This window comes from Cololabis saira, chromosome 17 (genome assembly GCF_033807715.1).
Source record: "Cololabis saira isolate AMF1-May2022 chromosome 17, fColSai1.1, whole genome shotgun sequence".
NCBI lineage: Eukaryota > Metazoa > Chordata > Actinopteri > Beloniformes > Belonidae > Cololabis > Cololabis saira.
In genome coordinates this window covers 27,455,173-27,479,565 of record NC_084603.1, presented here as the reverse complement: position 1 = coordinate 27,479,565, position 24,393 = coordinate 27,455,173, and the positions used below count along the sequence as shown (strand labels likewise).

The 24,393-nt window shown below is 38.4% G+C and overlaps 1 protein-coding gene across 1 annotated transcript in view; it reads right to left on the bottom strand.

The window, feature by feature from the left end:
- LOC133463303 (inactive phospholipase D5-like) overlaps positions 1-24,393 on the bottom strand; it is a 58,302-nt gene that overhangs the window by 4,012 nt on the left and 29,897 nt on the right. The window contains exons 2-9 of the mRNA XM_061744776.1: positions 18,982-19,118; positions 9,534-9,720; positions 5,491-5,599; positions 5,162-5,289; positions 2,456-2,653; positions 986-1,122; positions 674-839; positions 486-576 (exon numbers count right to left, since the gene is read on the bottom strand). Coding sequence (XP_061600760.1) covers positions 486-576; positions 674-839; positions 986-1,122; positions 2,456-2,653; positions 5,162-5,289; positions 5,491-5,599; positions 9,534-9,720; positions 18,982-19,118 — 1,153 coding nt within the window. The remainder of the gene's footprint in view (positions 1-485; positions 577-673; positions 840-985; positions 1,123-2,455; positions 2,654-5,161; positions 5,290-5,490; positions 5,600-9,533; positions 9,721-18,981; positions 19,119-24,393) is intronic.

Here is a 24,393-nt window from a genome sequence, read left to right as displayed (position 1 = left end):
AAACAGTCTAGCAGACCATCAGATGTTCTTTAGCTAGATCTAAACTGCTATGAGTTTTTATGGGAGCACAAGGAAAGCCTGCTCAATATTGAGCAAGTGGTCATAATATTAAGGATGATTCATGTTCAGTCCATTAAGGCAGTGCTGTCCAGTTTTGATCCTCGAGGGTCTCTGTCCTGCATGTTTTAGATGTTTCCTGCATCAGCACACCTGGATCAGATGTGTTGGAGCAGGGAAACATCTTAGAAGATGTGGGACAGTGGCCTTCGAGGGCTGGAACTGGACAGCACTGCCTTGAGGATTCAGGGCTTGGTGTCAACTTGTAAAAAAAGGGTGAAATATGGTTTCAAAAATGAGATAAGTTACAAGCATTGTTCAAAACAAACACTCTAAAACAAAACAAATGCAAACTATTCAGTGGAAAATAGCACTGAAATAGCGGAAAATTATAGGCCACAGCCATGAAGTCTAGTTGATGTTCTCACCTACATAAATGGACCTGTCCGTAACCATGAACCTGTTGTGGTGGATCCCACGGAGACTACCGTCCCTCTGGACTCGGGGGTTGAAGAACTTCTACATACACGAAAGAAGATAGACAGTGATGTGGGGAGGGGCATTTATTAAACATATCTGAAGAATTCAAGAGTGCATTGAGTGTGTTTTAGCTTACCGCTTCCAGGGAGCAGTTGGCTTGCTCCATGCACAGACTCCTCAGGGACCAGATGAAGTTGAAAGTAAGAGGATGGGTTTCTTCCCAGCAACTTATCAGTAGACGGACTCGCACCTTCCTCAAGATCAGAGCCTCTCTGATATAACCGTCGATACGAGACCAGTACCTTGGCACAGGAACACACATGGACGTGGGCGCACAGCCAGATGGACATCAAGACATACACAGAGTTTAATAACTTGTATCAAAGCAATGCATCCAATCTCTTGATGATAAACTCGTAAAAGCGTACAGTAGCAGAGTGGCTCTAACCTTTGAGTGTCGCGGCCGAAGAGGGGCAGGTAATCAATGATAGAAATGTATATGAAATGGCGGGCCTCCTGGATGACCCTGGAAATGGCCTCCAGATCACTGCTGCGATCTTTGGGGATGAAAACATCTGGCGAGCTCTGTCACCAGTGGAAGCCAGATGAAAAATACAACAAGGCAACGTTGATATTATGGCTGAATGGCTTTCTGAAGAAAAGCACTTAAATGAGACTCTGAATTGCGTGATTACCACAGAGATTTAAGCAGGAATCTTATTCTTATGTAGAATTACCACTTTAACTGTCGATAATGTGAAAATAATAGCAACTAACTCAACTCTCATCATTATTATTGTTCAGCGACAAGTATTACTATTTAATGGTACTTCTTTGTGGCCTTGTTTACTACTCTTTGAAATCCTTGAAGATGTTGTTTCAGCTTTCCGTGGACACTGAATGATTAGTGAGTGCTTGAGAGTGAGGTTTGTATCCTACTAATCCTGTTAAAATGAACAGCACAGCTGAATCCAGTATTTTGTGCTGCAGGTTGGATGACATCGCTATCACTCATCTGCAGGAGTGAAGTGACACTGAGAGGCACAGCATCCTGCACAGACAATTTATGAAGGATATCTTGCTGTCACCTCCGCTGCAAATGCCTCCTACACTTCAGTGTGCAGTGCATATTTACATTCAACACATTTTTAATTGCACAACATTGTTACAAAGTTTGATATATAATTGCATTTCTATGCCGTTTCTGGTACCCGGTTTCAGAGGTGAGACTCTGTTCTGAAAGGCTAAAATGTAGCTTATTATGCTTAAAATGGCTCTGCTCCATGAAGGAAAGTTTACATCTTGCATCTTACATCTCTCAGACCTGTTTCCTTGAACTATGTGAATGTGTACAGACTTTATTTCACTTCATGGTCTCCTGTTAAATCTGTGAAGATGAGATGTATTATTCCTCATTTGTTCTTGTTGCTGACCTCATATAAATTAAACTTAAACTAAAGTTGATGATGTGTTAACATGGTGAGATATTAAAAATGAAATAATTTAGCAGCATCAACAGTGATTATAATGGAGAAAAAAATCATTAGTATCAAATAAATTACTCTTCCTCAATGTGATTTGTGATAGATGTAAGAACTAGTTGCTGTGCTGTATAGAGGTAAATAAAAATAAAACAGACACACAACAGAACAGCTTAAATGAAAATAAAAAGGCTAAAATTACTGCCTTGGCTTTACGAAGCCTGATTTCACTATGATTATTATATATTGCTATGATATTTCAATATATCATTGTGAAGCTCCCATTTGAACTTTCTTTGTCAGAAATGCTGTACTCATTATTTCATCCTAGTAGACATTTAGTCATGAGTAGTACATGGATATTTGAGTTATCCAAAACAACATGAAACATAGCAGAATACTGTACAATACAAACTCATGCTGTAAACATAACTTACAGAGACATAGGCTTCAGCTTTTGTGTTGTTGATTGTGAGCTCCAGTGGTCTGTCTTTGTTGAAGAGGGCAAAAAGGCGCTTGGACCAGAAAGAGGGGATGAACTCTTTATACTGGAGACCCCAGTAGAGGCTGAACACTTTGTGGAGGTCCAGAGCCAGACAACTGCAGTTGTACACCAGCACACCAAGTTCCTTCCTCTGCAGAAAGAAGAAACAAACATTGTTTCCCCTGATGGGTGTGAAGAAAGCTATTACATTACAGGAGAATTAAGACATTATTTTCAATTTTTCAGCTTGATGCCTATGTCCCATATTGAGGTCTAAATTATTAATGAACACAAAGGTCTTTGGAAATGCCCCCATACTGCATGAGAGTGTTTTATATAGCACCCAGAAATGACTGCAACAATACAGGGCAACCATGAGCAACAAAATAAGTGTTGTTATTTTATAAATACTGTATGCTGTCCATCATTTCCATTTAAGACAGAAAAAAAACACAGTGGTCACCGATATAACCTGGAACTGAATGTTCCAGCTCTTTCAATAGGTATCAGCTCAGGGCTCATCGAGGACCACTTCAGATTGGCAGTGTTTTGTTCAGTCATTCATGTCTGTTTTCAGCTCTGTGTTCTGGGTCATTATCTTGTTGGAGAAGCCGTGATCTGCAACTGAGACCAGGTTTTCTGACACTGGGCAAGACATCTCACTTCAGAGAGTCTTGAGACTTCATTGTATCCAGTTCAGATTCAAGACATCAAACGTCAGATGCAGCAAAGCTGCCCCGCAACATAACTGAGCCTCTTCCATGTCTCACAGCACCTGAAATGTGCCATATAAATAAACTTGACTTGCCTTTTCATGAGAAACCTCCAGTTGTATCACAACTGTCACATTCTCCGAGAAGCTTTGTGGCCTGTCAAAATACATTTTGACAAATTCCATTCTGGCTTTTTAAAGATTTGCTTTCAGCAGGGGACTCATCCTTGGTCTTCTTCCCTTAAATCATTTGGCTCAAACATTGACAGATGGTGTAATCTCGCAGTGATGTACACTGACCTTGAAGTTCACCTTTCTTTGGAAGATGTTTTGTGCTCTTTGGTTGCCGTTCATTCTATACATGTATTGAATTTGTCATCAAACTTCTTCTGGCCAAGTTCAGGGACGTTGCCTACAGTTCAATAGACCCTAAGATTTTTAAATTTACAACTGTGGTCACAGGAACATCAAGCTGCGTGGAAATGCTCTTATAGCCTTTACCTTTAACATTCTGGTTTATCATTTTCTTTTTCAAGCTCCCCAGACAATGCTGTCCTTTGCTTTCTCTGGTAAATGCTCAGTTTGGTGAACACATTGACAATGTTTCACCCTTTAAATAGTGAAACTGATTGAAAACTGAAGACAATGGTGATACTAATAACAGGACACACCTCAGTTTGACTTTACTGTAGTTACCGTACTACGGTCAAATTGTTTTCCTTTTGTTCTAGGGGTACTGTACCAAATTGTCAAAGCCATTTTCATAAAAAAAAAAAATTCTGTTGACTCAGAAGAAATTTTCATTTTTTTGATTTTCATTCAATTATGATTGATTATTACTTTTCATCATTCCGTTTCAAGCAATATTATAGATGGGTAAATCATTACTGATGAATTTGTCAACATGGATATGCTAATGTCTCATTTATTTTCTTCCTTTTATCACATTTATTTACTTTCAACCTCTGCCAAACACACTCCTTCCACTTGACAGGACATTGTGTCATCAAGTTTCATCCGAAAAGCCCTCACCTATTGTTACACCACCAGCAAGGAATGGAAAGACACGTCATCGGCTATTATTTCTGCTTTCGATTTTCTGCATTTAGTCTTTGTAGCAGTGTCAGCTTTTCATCTTACACGTTATAAATTGCCTTTTGCATCATCCCCTCTTCACAATTTGTTCTCCTCCTGCAGCATTTACATGGGCAAGCATTTCTAAATGAAAAATAAGTGTTCTACAGTAACTTGAAGACTGTCCACAATTTAAGGCTTCACGGAAATTTTTCACACACACTCAAAGAAGGAAGAAAGACCATACAGTAATTGAGGATGTTATTTAGAGTGCTTTTTTTTTTCTTAAGTGGCCAACTTTTATTTTATTTCAATACATTTCTGACATCAAAGCCACTTTGATGTCAAAATACTGATAGAAGCAATCATAAAAAAAACATTTATTCTTTTATGACTGAATCAAGATGTCCAGTTTTGAACAATAAAAGTTATGAAAGAGTTATGAAAGTTATGAAATCTATGTTATGTCTTTATCAAGGCATTTTGAATTTCCTAGAGCCTTTGTAATCACAATACCATCAGGAAAGGAGCAGACAGGAAATTAACTCTGCTGGTTGACAGTGAAAAAAAAATGGTCTTCAACAAAGCGTTCTGCTGTGTAGAGTTCGAGTGGATCTGAAAGAGCTGTTGCAGTTGAAAAAGCGAAGTGTGATTACAACAAATATTGATTTGATCTTTTTTTTTTGATAGCAGCCCTGTGTAGAAAATTAAATGAGGTACCATTTTTTCTTATAGGAAAGGCTGTAGAGCTATTCTGTTTAAAAATGTACAAAAATAGGATTATATTGCCCATGTGATCCTGAATGGAAATAAGTGGGTGCAGATAATTGACGGGTGGATAGTGTGTTGTAATGTGTGGTGCATCAACAGTACTGTGGCTAGAGATCTCCAGTCCATGCTGGCGCTCCCAATGTAGAAATGTGTCCGGTCAACCACCCAAAAGGAGGAGTGGAGGTCGCCTTTGGCCAGTGCTGTCGTGTTCACATAGTGAACCTCAACTTCTACAAATTTGGAGGGAGGGAGAAAAAAAAAAAAGAACAATTACAATTAAGATAAGGAGGCACATACAAAAAGATCTGGGGACACAGACTGGATCTATGCAGAAAATGAAACACAATGACAAATAAGAAAAAAGAGCAACTAAATGAACACAAGTAAGCAGCTTGTTCAAACATAAAGAATGATTAAAACAGAAAGCTGACTGTGTCTGATGAGTGTTTCCAGCTCAGTCGAGTTGATCATCCCACTGGATATCTTCAGCTGGACCCCTTTTGCTTTCAATCCCAGCAGCTTGGACAGCAGAGCTTTGCCCTGAGAGAAACATCCAGAGAAAACTAGCTGTCACAGGACCCTCTAAACCAGGGGTGTCAAACATACGGCCCGCGGGCCGGAACCGGCCCCGGCCCCCAAGGAGGTTCGATCAGGCCCACTGGATCATTTAAAAGTGAAAAAATGCATAAAAGACATGGAATTCAAATTTTTAATAAGATGTGATTCATATATTATCCGCTAGGGGGCGCACTGTTTTGATCAAAGTAGAAGACAACAGCGGTATCAATGCGACATCTGCTTCTTTATAAATCTAATTTAATCTTAAAGTGCATTACTATATTTTTCAATACCAATTAATTGTTAAAGTTTTGTGCCTTTGCACAATCAGTGGGATCGGTTGCAATGCATATATGTGAATGATAAAAGTAAATTGCACATTTGTCTAAGGAAATATGAGGTGTTCCATGAAATGTTTTGTAAAAGGAATGTTCATTGAATTTCAACATTTTCCTAATTTTTCTTGCACTTTTTTACACCAAAACAAAGGAAAGACATGATATTTTGAGTGCGACTTCCATACATGCTATAATATAGCATGTATGGTATAATTTTAATGGTCCAGCCCACTTGACATCTACTGAGGCCGTATGTGGCCCCCGATGTGAAATGAGTTTGACACCCCTGCTCTTAACGGTTTATTCAGCGTTCAGACTTTTCTTAAATTTTGCTTTATTAGTATGGCAACATCAGCATTCAACCAAAAGCTGATGTTAAATGTCAAGCTTTAACTTCAAGCTTAAAACCGTTGGCTTTCAAGCTAAGGAGCTGCTAAGCAGATGAAAAATAAAGGCTATTCAGTCAGCGACTAATCTTGCAAGCTTTGGTAGACGATTCAGTAATAACAGTGAACAAGTCCATCTACAGTCAACCTCAGCGAGTGAGTTGCCACCCTAAATATGTAAATAATGGAAATGTTATACATGTTCTGAGATGAGTGAATGCTTAGATTAGTGGGCTGCTGGCCTCGCCGTGCTCCTCTCTTGCAGCCCTATGCTAATGCTAAGGAATTAGAGCTAATGCAGTAAATCTCAAGGTTGAGATTCATGAGCTGCCGGGTCCTTCTGAACCTCCCGGGGGACCAGGCAGCTCTTCCCACTGCCCGGTTTTACACAGAGAGGATGTGAATACACACTTGGACTTTTACAAATACCATATATTCACATGATTCACAAGACACATTCAAGGACTGGTACAGGTAATCTAATGTGTGGAAAAATGCCATGAGCCTATTACTTACTTGGTCCTTTTAATTTGTCATAAATAATGCAGTGATTATTGTTTTAAGAGCTCTGATGGTGTTTGAACTATTTGTATGCCTAAGGAAATGTTATCTTGCTGTTTTACCATCAATATAGTAAATATAAAACCACGACTTGTATTGGATTCTGGCACTGGCACCTTGGTTGAATGAGTAATATTTTTGACAGGCACTTTTGGCTATTCAGTGATCACCACCAGATGAATTTGTTGCTTCGGCAGCTTTATAAAATTAATCTACCAGTATGCATCATCTTGATTTTCTACTGATCTGAAGTGATAATACTTTTTTCAATATCTGCATATTTGAATCAGTGAACTGCTTGAATGTCTTCAAACACACTATTTACTAATATGCTTGATACTGATATGCATCTCAGAACCAGACTAGTTGTGTTTTTGTGACAGTAAAACTGACATTAACATGAAAAAGGGACATACAGAATCCACACCAGTGGTTTAAAAGCACTGAGAATCCCCACCAACATTTTTCCAACTCTACCATTTACAATTCAACCTTTGAGGTATATTACACTTAGGATTTAATTTAAAATGTGATATACTGTAAAGATTTCTCCACTGGCTGACAGACCATTAGTTCCTCAGTGGTCGGTGGCTTTTGCCTCAGACTTTCATTACGTCTGACAGGCTTATTTTCTAAAAACAGAGCTGTGTGTGCGCGTGCGTGTGCACCAATGTGTGTGTCTGTGTGCTCACACACAGCCTGGTGAAACCCTCGAGTCAACAGCCAATAACACGCAGTTCCAATCCAAAATGATGTTTTTCCACAGGCAGCTTAAAAACGGTGAGAACTCATACTTGAGTTTTAACTTTGATACTGACTTTCTGCTGTAGTGTGTTTTCCAGTATCATGCTGGTATTATATTTGATCTGCTGGACAGCAGTGATTAATTTGAAGCAGAAAAACACTTATTTGCTGAACGTTGTTACTATAATATCTGACAAACCTGAGAAGTGGTTCTTGCCTGACCTGGTTAATGAGCTGTGATGCACAGTTCTGCTACTTTAACATGTTTACGTGCATAATGATTAGTGATGAAAATTGACTGTGTTGATTAAATACTTTTCAAGAATTACATATAAAATGTAAAAATTAAACAATGTTAAAGCTTTTGGATTCATGTGAAAAACTACACCTACTAAATAAATGATATTGCTAATTTAAGTGTGTATTTACCTCATTTTAATAACTGATAAGGGCAACATGATTTTCCTCTAATGTCCTTATTAGAAAAAGCTTAGCACTGAGGTTATTTTAATTTTCATATGCCTTTTTGAAGAGAAAAATACTTTGCATCCTTCAGCTTTTTGTGTGCCAGTTTAGTTTGTTAAATTGCACAGGTTGTGTAGGGGGTGATTTCCTATTGACGGCATCCATACAATGATACAAAAAAAAAAAAAAAAAACTTAAAGGAGCTTGAGGCCGGATTGTGGCAGGATTTATGAAAAAAATCCGTATACATTTTAACTTTTCTAGTAATAATGTCAGATGAAGCGTTCCAAACCCAAAAGAATGAGCCCTCTAGTGTATCTCTCCTTTGCCTTGAACAGGCTGTGTGCTGCAAAATGTGCTGCAATTCGGTCCCGAATTTCCCGCGCTGGGCTGCAGATGTGACGTCACATGACGCTGCATGTGCGTTCTCCCCGTTATCCCGTGCCGGCTTCACTGTTGGCTGCAGTACCCCCAACGGCCGTCGTGGTGAAGGGTGGCGCTAGAGAGTCTCATTTCTTAAAAGGAGCCTCAAGCTCCTTTAAAATGTGTGCATACAATTTGATGTTTAATAAATATATTATTTCAGGGGATCAGTAGGAAAAATGTTTTGTTTTTTTTCTCCACTCAGTTACCTGAGAGACATATGGAATACATTCATGAAATATCTGTTTAATCCTTAACCAAGATATGAAAGCACAGATTTTCAGTTTAGAATCAACATCTGCAGGTGTGAAACATCACTGCACACACCTTATATATGTTCATTTTAAATAGAGCGAAATGAAGGACCTGTGGGAAGACACAAATAGAGAGGCTAATGTTCACAAACATGTTTAATGGAGAGACACTAATGCTGCACTAAAGCCTCTTAAAAGTTTTAATACGATTTAAGAACAGTGCAGTTTTTTGAGTATTAAAGTGGCCATGCATTTTAAGGGCATAAATGAGTAACATTCAGTTTTTCCTGCTTCAGGTCTTTGTAGCAGTTTTACTAAAAAGTGATTTCTCAGCAAAATTTGCAAGATTACCTTTTTTCAAAGAAGCATTTGCAGCTCAACTCTTCTCGTATTGCATTACTAAAAGCAATATAAATGATCCTACAAGTTGTGTTATGAAATAAAATGTAATAAAACTCCCATAAAAAATGAGTGTGGAAACGGACAATAAAAGCTTCTTTGGACAACAAAAATAAAATCCCTGGTAAAAATGTTTCCCTTGAAACCTTGAAAATATTTGATTGATCTTGATCATATTTTTCTTCTTTCTTTCTTTTCTTGTCTAACAGGGTTTGTCTATACTGGTCTTTACATACAGAAGGCATTCAAATACACAAGATAAGAAGGACGGATAGCATGCACAAAATGTAGATAGAAGCCCCAACTTTTACATCGTTAGGTGTTTAATGGTTTGCTCTGGTCTCACCTGCCTGGCTGCCGGCTGGAAGCTGAGTTCATAATCAGATGAGTTGAGGAGCCACAGCGGGGAAACTATCTCTACGACCCGCGTAGCTCGGTCCAATAAATTGTACAGCCCTGCTGAGAGTGGGAGATGGGATGTACCATTGTCTAAGAACGAGATGTCATCTGGGATGTTCTCCACAAGCACGACACTGTGACAGATAATGAGAACAAAATTATGTAAAACCCCACATAATTATCATGTTTATAGTATTTGCCTTTTTTGCTTTAGCTGAAGAGTTATCACAATATCTGGGTCCAACAAAATCAGGTCATGCTTTTTCCAGCCCCTTGACAAATTAACTAACTCTGCTCTTCTTTTGTCTGGATCATTAGCTTAATGAGAGAAATCAAGTTTTCCAGATGCACACATGGCCATAGATTTCATCAAGGATCATTAAATCTCATACAAGTTGCTTCTGGCTCGGCCTAAGAGTGATAAAAGACTCATGCGCAGCGTAGAGAGAACTGCAGATTCATTTAACATGACAGAAATCACAAAAAGGGATACATTTCTCCATTCAGAAATGTTCATACAGAAAGGTTCATACAGTACATTCAGTATGTTCATATACTCTATACTGCCCCTTATTTTAGCACATATTTTGTAATAATCAACAGTCTGGGATGATACAATGAACAACGAACAGTAGCCTGTTATTATATCATATACTGAAGTAATACAAAATATATTATAGCATGGATATGCTATAAGTTGTATTCATTGGAATGCATTGTATAGTTTTTGGCTGTGTCCTGGACATATTTTTTTCGATATATTTACTTGAGGTATTTATAAATAAAATAAACTGAAGTTTAGTCAAAGCACAATGTTCTCTTTCCTTTATGTTTTGCAAACATCATTATGAGTATCTTGTGGCTCAATCTTATGTTTCACCAGGATCTTTGAAAATGACAGGTGCATTCACAGTAGCAATGGTGTTAATGGGCAGGATCAGCAGTGTATTAGCTACAACTGGAACCAATCAGAAACAAGTTATAGTTAGAGTCCAATCGATGCCACGGGCCCCCTGCATCTGCCTTGGACATTGATTTATCCCATCTGGATTTTATAGAAATTTAAAGGGGAGAGTAGCTGTTCAGTCTTGATGAACAGCTTCAGAATTTTTCTGAACCCCTGTGAGGATGATAAAATGTTCTCTATGAAATTAGCACTGTAGATGTGTGGTGCAGTTAAAGGTAGGATCAAAATGACAGGAGACCAGGACACAGGGGTAATAAATAATGCCTTTCATAAACACGATCTGCTGCCAAACTGGGATATCTAAATAAACCATTAAAGGAGCATGAGGCAGGATTGAGGCAGGATTTATGAAAAAAATTTGTATACTTTTTAAGTTTTCCAGTAATAATGTCAGATGAAGCGTTCCAAACCAAAAAGAATGTTTCCTCTAGTGTATCTCTCCGTTGCCTTGAACAGGCTGTGTGCTGCAAAATGTGCTGCAATTGTGACCGGAATTTCCCGCACTGTCCTGCGGATGTGACGTCACATGACGCTGCATGTGAGTTCTCCCCGTTCTCCCGTGCCGGCTTCGCTGTTGGCTGCAGTACCCCCAACGGCCGTCGTGGCGAAGGGTGGCGCTAATGAGTCTCATTTCTTAAAAGGAGCCTCATGCTCCTTTAAAACAGATGAATAAATAAAGCGTTGATGAAGAAGTGAGATGTGAAAACAGAGAACACATGAGCGACACAGGGAAGCATGGCTCTCAACACACCCACACCCACAACGCCCTAGAACTAACAGATGAAACAGGTGACGCCAGGTAAAACAGGGGTAAATGAAAGACAGGTGACAGTAATCAAGTCAGACAAGAGATGAAGCTTGGGAGGGAAGAAAAAAAATATAATCTAAAACTTAACATCTGAAGAATCAAGCAAGAACCAAAATTAAAATAACGACCATAACGAGAATCTTTCTGAGCAGAAATGTATTCACTTATATGGGAGAAAAATGCATGAAATATAAACTGGTTGCATGGAACAGGCAAAAATGTACGGTAACCTGTATTTCATCTTATCAAGCTTCACATCATTTAAATCCTCTCAACATAACTCTACAACACACTAACACGTCCATTAATGTTATCAGTCTACTCATGGTTGAGACATCGTCATGATTGAATGTGCAATTATGTTCACCGGTTGATGACATGATGCTGTAGTTCCTCCCTAAATAATGACATGTCATTATATTACAAGTTAAATCAAATCTGAAAAAACTATTGTATTGGATTATTTCTTGTACCCATTAATCACAAGCAGTCAAATTAGATTTGAGAGCACGGTGTCCCGTCTAACTCATCATGCAGTCACACTGTCAGGAACCTTGGCATCATGGTTTTGCACACTGTGTACCCTTCACAGAAACAAAAACATTTTTTCGCAATAAGTGGATTTTCCTTCTCAGAAATTTTTCACATTTTTCAAATGTTACCATGCAGTTTTGCCCCTTAAAAAAATACCTCCTACATCTTTGAGTGGGAACTGTCCACGAGTGTTGGATTGGGTATTATTTGTAAAGTAAATGTCATCTCCGTTCATGTTGTAATTGCACAGACTTGGTCAGAGCTGACACACCAACATGTCCACCAAGTAAACCTTAAGTGTGTTGTGCAGCAAATGAGAACAACTAACCTCCACAGCGTGGTATGGAGATATTTCCTGACAAATCTTGTAACAGGATTGATACAACAATCAATTTGAGAATTTTCACAAAGTGGACAGGTTTGAATATGCATGCTAAACCTGGCATTAAAATGCATCCCCATGTGTGACCGCTTGTGATCAAAACTCACCCAGTCTGCATGAAAATAAACTCATCAAGGAATAAATTGCTGACTTTGAAACTCTTGCTTTAACTGGTACTTTTATATTTCCATACCTTTTATCTCACACTGCCAATATGCAAAAAGTGTTGAAAATGAATGATGAAGTAAAGCTCAAAAACTGAAAACATCAAAGAGACAAAAAAGGGGGGGGTTACAAAAAATAAAAATACTCAAGCTGGCTGGATGTTTTGAAGATGAAAGCACTAGCTCCAAGACCTGGACCAGCGACGAATTCCTCCAACTGAGACAGGAGCAGAGCCAGCAAGTGACGTAGCAAAACCAGCTGGAAACTACCTTTACTGGTTGAGTGCCAGCAAAGTACTAACGGAGAGTTAGTTGCCCATGTTACATCCTTATTGTTTTACAAAGAAAACAGTAATACATAAATATATTTTTTACACGTATACAAATATGAGTGGAGCTTTAAAAATAGAAGTGATTCTTGCAAATCTTATTCTTTTTTTTAATCTTGATTACCATGTGTGTACTACGGTGGCCGACAAGGGCCAAACGCACTGCAACGGCCTAATGCGTCTCAGTTAAGGAAAACGGCTTCAAGTACAGAAACGATTCAAATTCACAAACTCAAAACGAGGTACAAAAAGAGGAACATGGTGCAAATGAAAAAACGTGCTGCAAAAAACGAAGACAAATGCAGCATCATCAAACGCGCTGCAAATAGAGAAACGATGCAAAGCACAAAACGATATAAGACAAGAAACCATCTTCAAAAGAAAAACGCTTCATAACCGGTTACCAAACCTGCAGGGGGCGCTCTCAGCGTAACAGCTCAATGGACAGACACACGGGATGTAGAGAGAAACCGAACAGCCGACTGTAACGTTAAAATTTAATAAAGAAACGTCTCGTAATGTACAGCGTTGTACAGTGATATAAACCACATTATATCACATTACCGTTCCCGCTGTATGCTTAAACCATGGATGTAAACACTGTGGTTCAGTCAGCTGTTCTGTACTTGAAGCCGTTTTCCTTAACTGAGACGCATTAGGCCGTTGCAGTGCATTTGGCCCTTGTAGGCCACCGTAGTGAACAGCACTAAATCTCCCTTCCATGCTTTTTATTTCTTTTAATGTCTTATTTTCATCCTGATAATAAAGCAGGACTTTTGTTTTGGCAATATGTGTTTCTGTCTTTTTTGTTTGCATTCTGCTCAAGCACCAACCATCTAACCATCTAACCGGGATGAAGCTCATCCAGAACTAAGATTCCTTGCAGTTTCTCGAAAGCGAATCACTCTCCATTAACTTCCATCTTAAAGTGTCTACATTTAGAGCAGAAATAAACATTTACAGCCTGGTTAAAAAAACCACTTTGGTTTCTATTGTTTTTTTATTTTTTTATTTTGTGGCACTGGTGGAATTTAATAACAGTAAGTGGACAGGAAATGGAAAGAGAGAGAGAGAGAGAGAGAGAGTCAAACCTGCACTGCCTTCCTTAGGGCAGTGGTATCTGTATATGGCACCTGCTCGACCCACTGAGCTATTGGGGCCCCTGTTGTTCGATTTTAACATCCATCACAACTCTGAGAGGATGATTGTTTTTGTACCACGCCAGGAAAATGTATACAGAGCATAGGGTCGCCACCTTTCAGAAATAGAAATAAGGGACGCCCCGATTTCAGCAGCGCAGGAGCCAAAAAAAAAAAGCCCCAAAACTTCTAAACTGAATAAAAATGTGTTTATTTTATATGAAAAAACTAAATGCTTTGATTTAAAGTTTAAAGTGCTTTAATAGCATTGAACTAGCATGACTGTACAGACAGACAACCATACTAGCAACTGAAATAGCCTCCTATGCTACGTATGTCCACATCAGCCCAGATGTAGAATATAGCCTACAGGTGAAGAATATGGTGTAAAAGTTAATTTATTTCAATAATTCAACTAGAATATGGTGTAAAAGTTAATTTATTTCAATAATTCAACTAGAATATGGTGTAAAAGTTAATTTATTTCAATAATTCAACTAGAATATGGTGTAAAAGTTAACTTATTTTAATAATTCAACTAGAATATGGTGTAAAAGTTAATTTATTTCAATAATTCAACTAGAATATGGTGTAAAAGTTAACTTATTTCAATAATTCAACTAGAATATGGTGTAAAAGTTAATTTATTTCAATAATTCAACTAGAATATGGTGTAAAAGTTAATGAAAATACGGTACAAATCATGTCCCGTATTAGTTCAATACGGGACGCAACATTTTTTTCTCAAATAAAGGACAATTCCGTATTTTACGGGACGGGTGGCAACCCTAACAGAGCAATACATGGTTTTCTAATATGGCTGCTGGCTATCCACTCACATATTTGTCTGTAATCATCATACTACCAAACTTAACGAAGCAACCAGCCATTTGTACGAACCCAGTGTCAGCTAAATGCCACAGTAATTTTCAATTTTACTGCTCAGAACGTCATTAAATGGTATGTTCTGATGTAAACATTTGCCGGCAGCTCTGTAGCTATTTTAGCGGGATCAGGCTAAAGGAGCTCGTACCCAAAGCTAATTTTGACTGACATATGGTGGGCGTGTTCCAAGAAACCAATGGGTCACGTGACCCGTAGACATTTACAGTTTATGGTTCTGGTCTCCTTTTGAACTGGACACTTTTCATCCTTATTAGTGGTTTTGAGTGCCTGCACTCACAACAGCGAGCCCTGAGTCAACCAGAGTGACACCTCTGGATCCGACCAGTGCTTGACTCAAGGACGTACTGCCGCGTGTGCGCTGCAGGTGACGATGTAGTGCAATAACATTAAGAGGCCAGTTGCCAGCTCACAGTTTGAAGATGCATCCCCAGCTAAAATAAACCCAAGTCAGACATTTGAAAATGACCAAAGGTCAGACGTTTGGGTCTTTACTCTCATCAAAGCATACACACAGTCGTAGCATGCGGATATTACCTCAAGGAAATTGCAGTCCATGCATTTGGTGAAGCAATGTTTGGAAGAATACAAGTTAAAACAGGCTGATGTCTTGGAAGGGGATTTTATTTCAGCTGTTATTCTTCTGCGTATTGGTCACAGAGACTGAGTGAATACAATTAAACGACACAGAAACCAGTATACCAAGCAGTGATGATATTAGCGAGGTTTATGGTCACAGCCCACAGATGAGTGTTCTTTGTTCTGAACACGAAAATAAATAAAAATAGAACACTGCTGCAAACACCTCACCATGAGATAGACCCGGTTAGGTAGAAAACAGACTGAGGAGGAGGAGGTGGTAATCTTATTGTGAAAAGAATCCTCTCAGTCTCCTGTAATAGCTGAGACATATGATGAATATTGAGTCTGACTAGCTCAAACAGCCTGACAGAGCTTGGTATTTAAATTAGAGAGAGCAGGAAAGCATTGGTTGTTTATTCCTGCAGTGGGACTTATTGATTTATGCAGTCTGTGTGTTGTCCATGACTGGTTCCCTGCTTTGTAACCCATCTGAGCAGCCATGGGTGCAATTCAGCCCCAGCAGCCAATAAAGCAGTTGTGTAAACTTCCTGGTGTGTGCATATATGAGGCACACTCACCAGGAATGGTGTAACTACATGCACCAACCCTCTGAATGATAATGGATTTTTAGAGCCATGTTTTGGTAGGTGAGCACAGTTAGAGTCCTCACATTTTCAGAAATAGCTGCCGAGCATGAGACTATATTTCAACACATTCCAGAGCATCGAGGCTGTTGTGTTTCCAAATTAAAAATCCAGTAAACAACATAAAAATCAACACATTTGTCAACATAATAAGCATTGGACTGCCAAATACCTGCAAATGATTGTGATATAGTGTTTTTATTATAGTAAACAGAGTAACAGCACGGCATCATGTTGAAAATCACAGTGTGCCTGAGCCGGCTCCTGATGTCTAACATAAATTGTCTGCCTTCTTATGAGCTGCCATGATCCCTGGGTGTGCAGCAGCAATGACATTAATACAATAAAAACAATAAGGATATAATGTAATTTGTGATTACTATTTAAATGAATGTGTTTAATGCTATTTAGATCCAAATTAGAAAAATATGTTGCTTATTCATAAACATTTATCACTCCAGCATCCACGCATCAAAGAATTCAATCCAATTTTTAAATTATTGCTTTTAATTGTGGTTTCCTGTTTTAGTGCACTTAATATTGCATTTCAGTGTTGGGCAGAATATACTGAGAGTTCTGCAGAAGTGGAGTGAGCTAGCATCCTGATTAATTTCATAGTTAGCAGCAGTTCAAGGTGGAGTTCATTCAAACAATCCAATATCTACCTATCCAGAATCTTTTTCAATGCCACCATGAATTCATTTTCAAAATTAGAATATTACACTGTGACTCTATTATTTTTTACACACTTGTGCTATGTGTTTTTGAATGTTTCAGCAACAGAGTATATTATTCATGTTTCGGCTGTGTCCTCTCCCATGGGTTGTTACAGCGATGCTTCACAGCCCGCACACAGATTTGGCAAGGTTTTTTATTTCTTGAAGCAGTGGAGCAAACGAAACTCGGGACCTTCCCGCCAGAGCAGATTTTGAGCAATAGAGTGAGGCTTTGATGCGTTAAACATGTTCCCTGTGTATGGTTGGTGAAATGTTAGGAAGCACTTCAATGGTGGTAGAAATAAAAGCTCATGTATCGAAAATAATGCTGATTTTGTTTCCTGAAGCATTATATTGCTCGTAGCCTGTGGGGACGAGTTAATTTTGACCGTCCCACCATCATTTTTAACATAGTAATTAAAGTAAATAAAGTAATTACAAATCAATACTACCACTTTACAAACCCTTAAACACACAGCAATTTTAAGAGAGTGCATGTTTTACCGCAGTTACTCTCCATTAGGGATGTATGTATTGATTAAGCTATGCCTTCAACTGTACTGCAGACACAAGGAGCCAAAGTATTTCTTTTTTTAATGGAATGACAACTCAGATTTCCTGTTTTTGCATTATACAGCCAAAAACATTGGTTTTAATCGTGAAAGGGCATTCTTGGCTACAAAGAAAGGCAGGGTGGTCTGCTGCATTTAGATTACTTAGTAGAAATTAAGCAAATGAATCAGAGTTCGTCACAGTGGGAACATTTAGAAATGCCACAAAAGGGCTTTTCACGCATTTGTTTAAATTAAGTACCACAGGTACCCTTAGGAAATTACCCTTTGGAGCAAGCCTCAGTGAAACCCACAGTTTAATATAGCAATCCATCATCTCTCCTGTTGCGAACCAAGTTTGATTTGAACAAAGTGCTTTATGCAATCTTTTGCTGCACATCTTAGATTCTTTCAATTATGCATGTCACAGTGCAAACGTCAACAAGAAGCTTATAAATAACAGTGCAAACATGGAAATCTGACTGCACACATTTCTGAAGATTTATTTGGAGTTATTTTGTGAAGTGACAAGCCCACCAGCGGGTGACTATCATCAGCATCCTCTCCTTTCACCTGGTTCTCCCCCCAAACCTTATATTCATCAGTCATCATACTGCCAGGCTTCAAGGGTCCTTCAGAAGGGAAGAGGAGACCCATTTAGTTTTACAAGTCACGATTATGCTTTCAACCTTAATTGGAGGGGAGAGACGCCTCGCGAAAGTCTCTGAAAGGATGCTAATGGCTCATTTGAGGAAGAGAAGGGAGAAACTAGATATCTAATGGTGGGGAACCAGAGGGAAGTATGGACTGCTGTATCAGCTCAATGCCTGCTCATCAGCTGCTTTCCCTCTGGACCACCGGGACATACGGAAACAGTTTTTTATAGGTTTTTCATTTCATGATCCAGATTCTTAAAATTTGCACAAGCTTTAGAGTTTTGCTACAGTGTTGAATAAAGTTACTTTCAGGACACCCTTGTAGTCGTTCCAGGCCAGTGGAGGAGACTACAACAGGATTGGACCAAAGAACATAAAGTTGTTTTATATATTGCCACCTTTATTAGTTTTTTCAGACTACACTTGTAATTAAGAAAAGGAGTGCGTCACAACTCAAATTAAAAATGGCCTAAAGGTTCAGAACTGAGGCAAGACTGAGCTGGTAGCTAATGCGATGGCTGAAAAGACAAAGCTTCACAATTACCCAGGGCCAGGCAAAGGGCTTTACAATACAGTCAGCAGCCTCTGATGCCTTTAATACTTTTTTCCTGCAGAAGTGACCTGGAGCATCCTCTTCAGAGACCAGAGTGATTGAAATGTGATCACAGTAATAAGCAGGTCCTGCAACATGGTGCAGTTTTCAATAGTCATGTTACCTATTATAACCATTTTAATCGAAGTACTTCCTTTTTTTTCAGGGGCTCCAAAACAATTTTATTAGCTAGCCCATTTTGTTAAATATGAAGCAGGTAAAGTTCAACAAAAAATGTGGGAAACATTCTAATTTGGCATTATGTCAATTTTTAGATAAAATATTTAAGTAAAGAAAAAAAAATCCGATCTATTTACTGCATTCATGCCCTGACTGATACTGGTGAACATGTTTATCAAGGCAGAGTTTGCAAAGCAGTGACAGTGACAATGTTTGATTTCCTGCAGCTGTCAGTTGTCGGCCCTCACCTGCAGTTCTTGCTGCAGTTCTCCTCTGTGATCCCGTCCAGGTCGTCACCCCAAACGTCCACAGCTGAGAAAATCAGTGCCACAAGCACAGCGAAGCAGCACACCAGGGCAAAAATCACAATGCATTTCTGCTGAGACTGTAAGAAAGAGAGTAAAAGTAATATTGATTACCAATGGGAGATTTTTGCTCTTTAATACTGTAAAAACAAGGCCAATGTTCGCCAACCTTGCCCCCCAATGGCTGGCTGGCTGACAGAACTGATTGAGTGCACATTGCAGGAGGTCACAACATGATGAAGGAGAATTTAACGCAGACATGTAGTTTTATGGATGACCTCGCAAGTTCAAACCTGCATAAACTACTCTGCAAACATGGAGCAGTGATGAGATGGAGCAGGAGAACAGACGGAGACAGAAAAGGGCAGAGACAGACATAAAAAAACAAAGTGATGCAAGGCAGTTTTCAGCGTTGTTATTTTTGGTCATGTAACCATATGGTTGAGAAGGAAGTAGGGGTGGCAATGTCTCACCATGCTCTGTTAAGACTGTGGAGATGTGAAGGAGACTGTTACAACTGTTACTTCTCTCTTCAGCCCATCTGTGAACCACTGATGTTGTACTCAACATAATTCATAGTTTTTATAATTCAGTGTGAAATATTGTATCCAGCTTATCTAATGTATTTAATTTGCTTTGTCTTATATATATGATCAAAATAATTTTTGGGAACACATTAACTACGATGAATTGTTCTCCCCATGTCCCCTGGAGTAGCAAATGTGAGCTACCCTCACAAGAAAATGCAGCAATCCTGGGCTATACACTTCTTGTGTTGTTATGAATTTTAAAACTGAGGCTGTAGTCACAGCTGGGATAGACGCAACCCCCCCATCTGAGTAAGTAGGTATAGAAAACAGATGAATGAGGGAATGTTGTCAAGAGAACAAACACATGCCAGTTCAGTTAAAATGGAAAAACATTTTGTATCAGAATTTTTCTTTTCTTTGTAAGCTAATCTGCTATGTGCACAGATGGCCACATCCACTGGTGACAAATATTTGAAAGAAAACAATGAACCCAGATAAGCCAAGGAAGCCCTTTGTAGAAAAAACTCCATTATTGTTGACAGGAAGTGGGGAAAAATATTCCCACTTTCCTACTGAGAATTTACTCAAAGGGAATTTTGGACCTTCGAAGGGCCTTGTGGCAGAGGCGGAAAAAAACTGAGCAATGCAGAAATGTAAAACAGATTTATGCATTTATTACATTATGAATCACATGCTCAGGGACAGAGCTCATGTAAAAGATTATAAGAAAGATTACAGCCGTTTGCAGTTGCCTGCACTTGGTCCATTTTCCTCAAATTTCAATTCAATAATTCTTTATTAATCACTGAATGGAAATTATATAGATTAATATAGTTAAACATTTACGCTAGTACATATCAAACACAAAATCTCATGGATAAATGGACACCAGTGTTCTCAACAGAAAAAAATATTTTTCAAAGTTACACTACAAACTGAAAAAAATGTTTACTGCTAAAATGCCCCAATATTTAAATATACGAATAAAAACAGTAATTTGTCAGTGAGACATTGCTGGGGGCATCGTCCTGTCTTCCCTGTGAGTTGTGTGTGTATTCTCCCAGATTGATCAGAGTGAAAAGTAACACCTGGGATTGGAAATCCAGTCCTAAAATGTTTCAACACCCTTATTACCAGAGTTCTCCCAAAAAAGGAATCAACGAGTCACGATGTCATGATTGATGGTTTTACAGGTAAACACAGATGATTTAATCAATGACATCAGTGTTAAATGCAAGAAGCTGTTTATAATTTTTTTTCTAAAACATTTGTTTTAGAAATTGAGAGAGAAAACTAAAATGTGTTCATATAAATGTAGAGCTGATAAGAAGGTATGCTACTGTGTTTATGCCCGTGTGTCTGCCCATGCTGCAGTCTGTCTTTTGTCTCAGGGCTTTGTTACTTCTCCGGTTGCCTTTTGATTTACATTTTTCATTCTGAATTTCCTGCTTCAGCACACTTTTTACTTGAAAAAACAACTTGTTTGTTTCTCTTGCCCCCTCCCATGATCTTCTGCATTTGGGTCTTTCCATCATGACACATTTTTGAAATATTTTTGATCCACTGCAGACTCTGTTTCAGCTTGGTAACTCTGCAGTTGCAGGCTAGTGCGGATGGACAGAATCAAAAGTCTTTAGAAACAACAACCCAAGAGAGCTCATGTCACTCCGCTGCTAATCTCTCTGCACTGGCTTCCAGTTGCGCATCAAGTTCAAAGCTCTGCTTCTGGCTACCACACAATTACCCAAACGACTCCTCAATACCTTCACTGTTTCATCCAGAGATACACTCCCTCTCGACAGCTCCGCTCAGCCAGTGAAAGATGTCTGGTGCTTCCACCCCAACGTAGCGGGAAATCACTATCCTCCTCCATTGTTCCCCGATGGTGGAACGACCTACCAAACTGTCTGATCTGCAGGGTCTGTACCTACTTTTACAAGTAAGCTAAAGACTGAGCTCTTTAAGGAGCATTTCTGCATCTAGTAAACTTCTCTGCTCATCAGAATTAGTTAGAAGATTTGTCCAGCTCTTTGCAGAACTCAGCACTGAGTAAGCTGCATGCACTTATGACAAGATGATCGTATGATGGTGTCTTTCAAGACCTATTTTTCTTGTATAAAGGGACTATTGTGTTGGGTGGGAAGGAAACAAAAAAAAACCCTAGCAATGGCGTGACAGCACCTGTGTCCAACTGGACTGTCAGCAGTCTGACCAGCACTGATCCAGCTGGACTATGTGATTTCTTGCTTGTGTTGTTCTCTCAGATGTAAGTCGCTTTGGACTATGTGATTTCTTGCTTGTGTTGTTCTCTCAGATGTAAGTCGCTTTGGATAAAAGCGTCTGCTAAATGACAGTAGTAGTAGTTGTAACAATGTAGCGGCACAAATTAACTTAATTATTACTGATCAACTAACACTAAATCATGTGACCATGGCTAGAAGATAACACAGACTGATGAGTGTTAATGACAGTGTAAACAACAGCTCAGATATGGAGCAGAAATGTTGCTGACTTTGTTGTCCTTGGTGTCTGCTGTTTTGCAGCTAAAGTATGCATTTAATTATACTGCAACTGCTTACATGCAAAAACCATCGTGGTAACAACCAGCAGCCAGTGTTGGGGAATAACAGAATACATGTATCGCCGTTATGTATTTAAAATACAAATTTTGAGTAACTGTATTACGTTACAGTTACTGTTTTAAATTGGGGTATTTAAAATACAGTTAATTTCGTAATACCATGTTCTACTTTCCCACCATCTTATATAGATAAGTAATATAGATAAATAATAAATAAATATGTAGAGTGTTGCTATCGCCGCATGCGCATGCGTGTTTAGACCAAGAGTGGGCGGAGCCACCAGAGCGAGTCAATCCAACTCAAGTGATGAAAAAATGCTTTCAGCAGCCAAAAGTAAGTTTGTTTTTTGTTTTTTACCGGTGTTTCTTGCCTTGCTTGTGAGTGAATTATTTTACTGGAGCATTACCGTATCTATCTATCAATGTTTTCAATTTCAATTTCAAACAACAACGTTTCAAACAACGACCCAGTATGTTTATTAAATATTTTTAAAAAAAGTACGGTAATTAACTTACACTTGGCTGTGGGCTTTAAAATGAGTAGCCTATAGATGATTATTGAGCACGGACATGAAACCTTTTTATCACTAGGAATGGTCACTTCTATGCAAATTCAGTAAGAATATTTTAGTAATATCATTTAAGGTTACTATAAAAAAATACACAGAAAACATAACATAAATATGGCAAATCAAATTTGCATAAAATGTAATCAATTGGTAATAATATGTTTTTTTATATACAAAATAGTTTTATTCATATAAAATAGAAAAATGTACTGTTCATATTATTGATATTTAAGGTGCACTTGCATGCTTTCTTAATTTTTGTTCTTCTTATAGACAACAATTAGATGGTAACATCACTAAAACTGGATATATACATGCACTATTCTGAAGAGTTTAGTTTAGTTTTATATTATATTTTATGGAAGAGCTATTGGGTCATAAGTTCTCATTTACATCCCATTAAATAACACCTCTGTTCTCATACATCGGAGCACCAGTCGTCGGCAGATAAAAACTGTAAAGTACCAGTCGATTTGGTGGCGGACCAATGTCATACTGGGATAGACTGGAAACAACTCTGGAAACTCCAAAAATTCCCATAGAAATACAAAATACTCTTGATTAAGCTTCATGTTGACTCATTCTTTGTATTTTTTGTGTATTAAAATCCATTCAACTTTATTTAAATACATATACATGCTGTGTAAACGTATACAATGCTTCAGTTGGGCTTCAGGTGAAAGAAAAGGTTTGTGAAAGTGAAACATTGCTTTCCGTCACGTTGTTCAAAAAATGTCTTAGTATTGCAAAATGTTCTTTTGCAATTGTGTGTAAATACAACTGTCAAAATAGTCCTGACAAAAGAGCTAAAAAAAACCTAAAAACCTGTTTTTTGTTTATTGAAAATTGTGTATTGCGTTCTGTTTAATACATGACAGGAGACTATAAAGATTTATGTTTTAAAAATAGTTATGACAATTTCAGCATCATTGATCAGTTCTGAATAATTAATTACATTATTATTATCATTATCATATGCTGGCTGATGCCAACTATCTGTAAAACAATATCAAATGTGTCCTGATCTATTTAAAACCTGCTAGAAGAACTGAAACGAATTATCCATGAACACAGCCATTAACAGTCAGCTAAACTCATTATCCTCAGAGACAAATTTCATCTGATACATGACGACCTTTGCGAGGTAAAATGCCATGGTTTTGTTATGTTTTGTGTTCATTGAGCAACTGTACAGTAGCTACAGAGATTTATGTTCATAGTCCTTCATATGGGAATTAAATTAATCTACAAAGCAGCCAATGAAATGTTTCCAGCGAACCAAAGAGAAAGAAACATGGATGTCTCAGGGAGCTTCACGGTCTCACGCTTACACAACCATCCATCAAAGCAGATGTCTGATAGCGGAAAGGCACTAGTGGGAGGTTTTACGAGATTAACTCTCGTCCCTCTGTATCCCAAGCTGTCTGCTAAGTTGCCAGTAGCGTGACGATTAAAGTAAATGACCTCCTGACAATAAGGCAGCTGGTTCACATCTGCATACTAGACAGGAAAAAAAAAGGTGACAGGAGGAAAAATAAAGGTGACAGAAAGAAAAATAAAGGTGACAGGAAGAAAATTAAACCTTCCTCTGCACTGAAAAGAAAATGTTTTAGCAAACGCACAAAGTGTTTGTGGCAGTTCAATCAAAACTGTCAATCATCTGCACGACTGCATG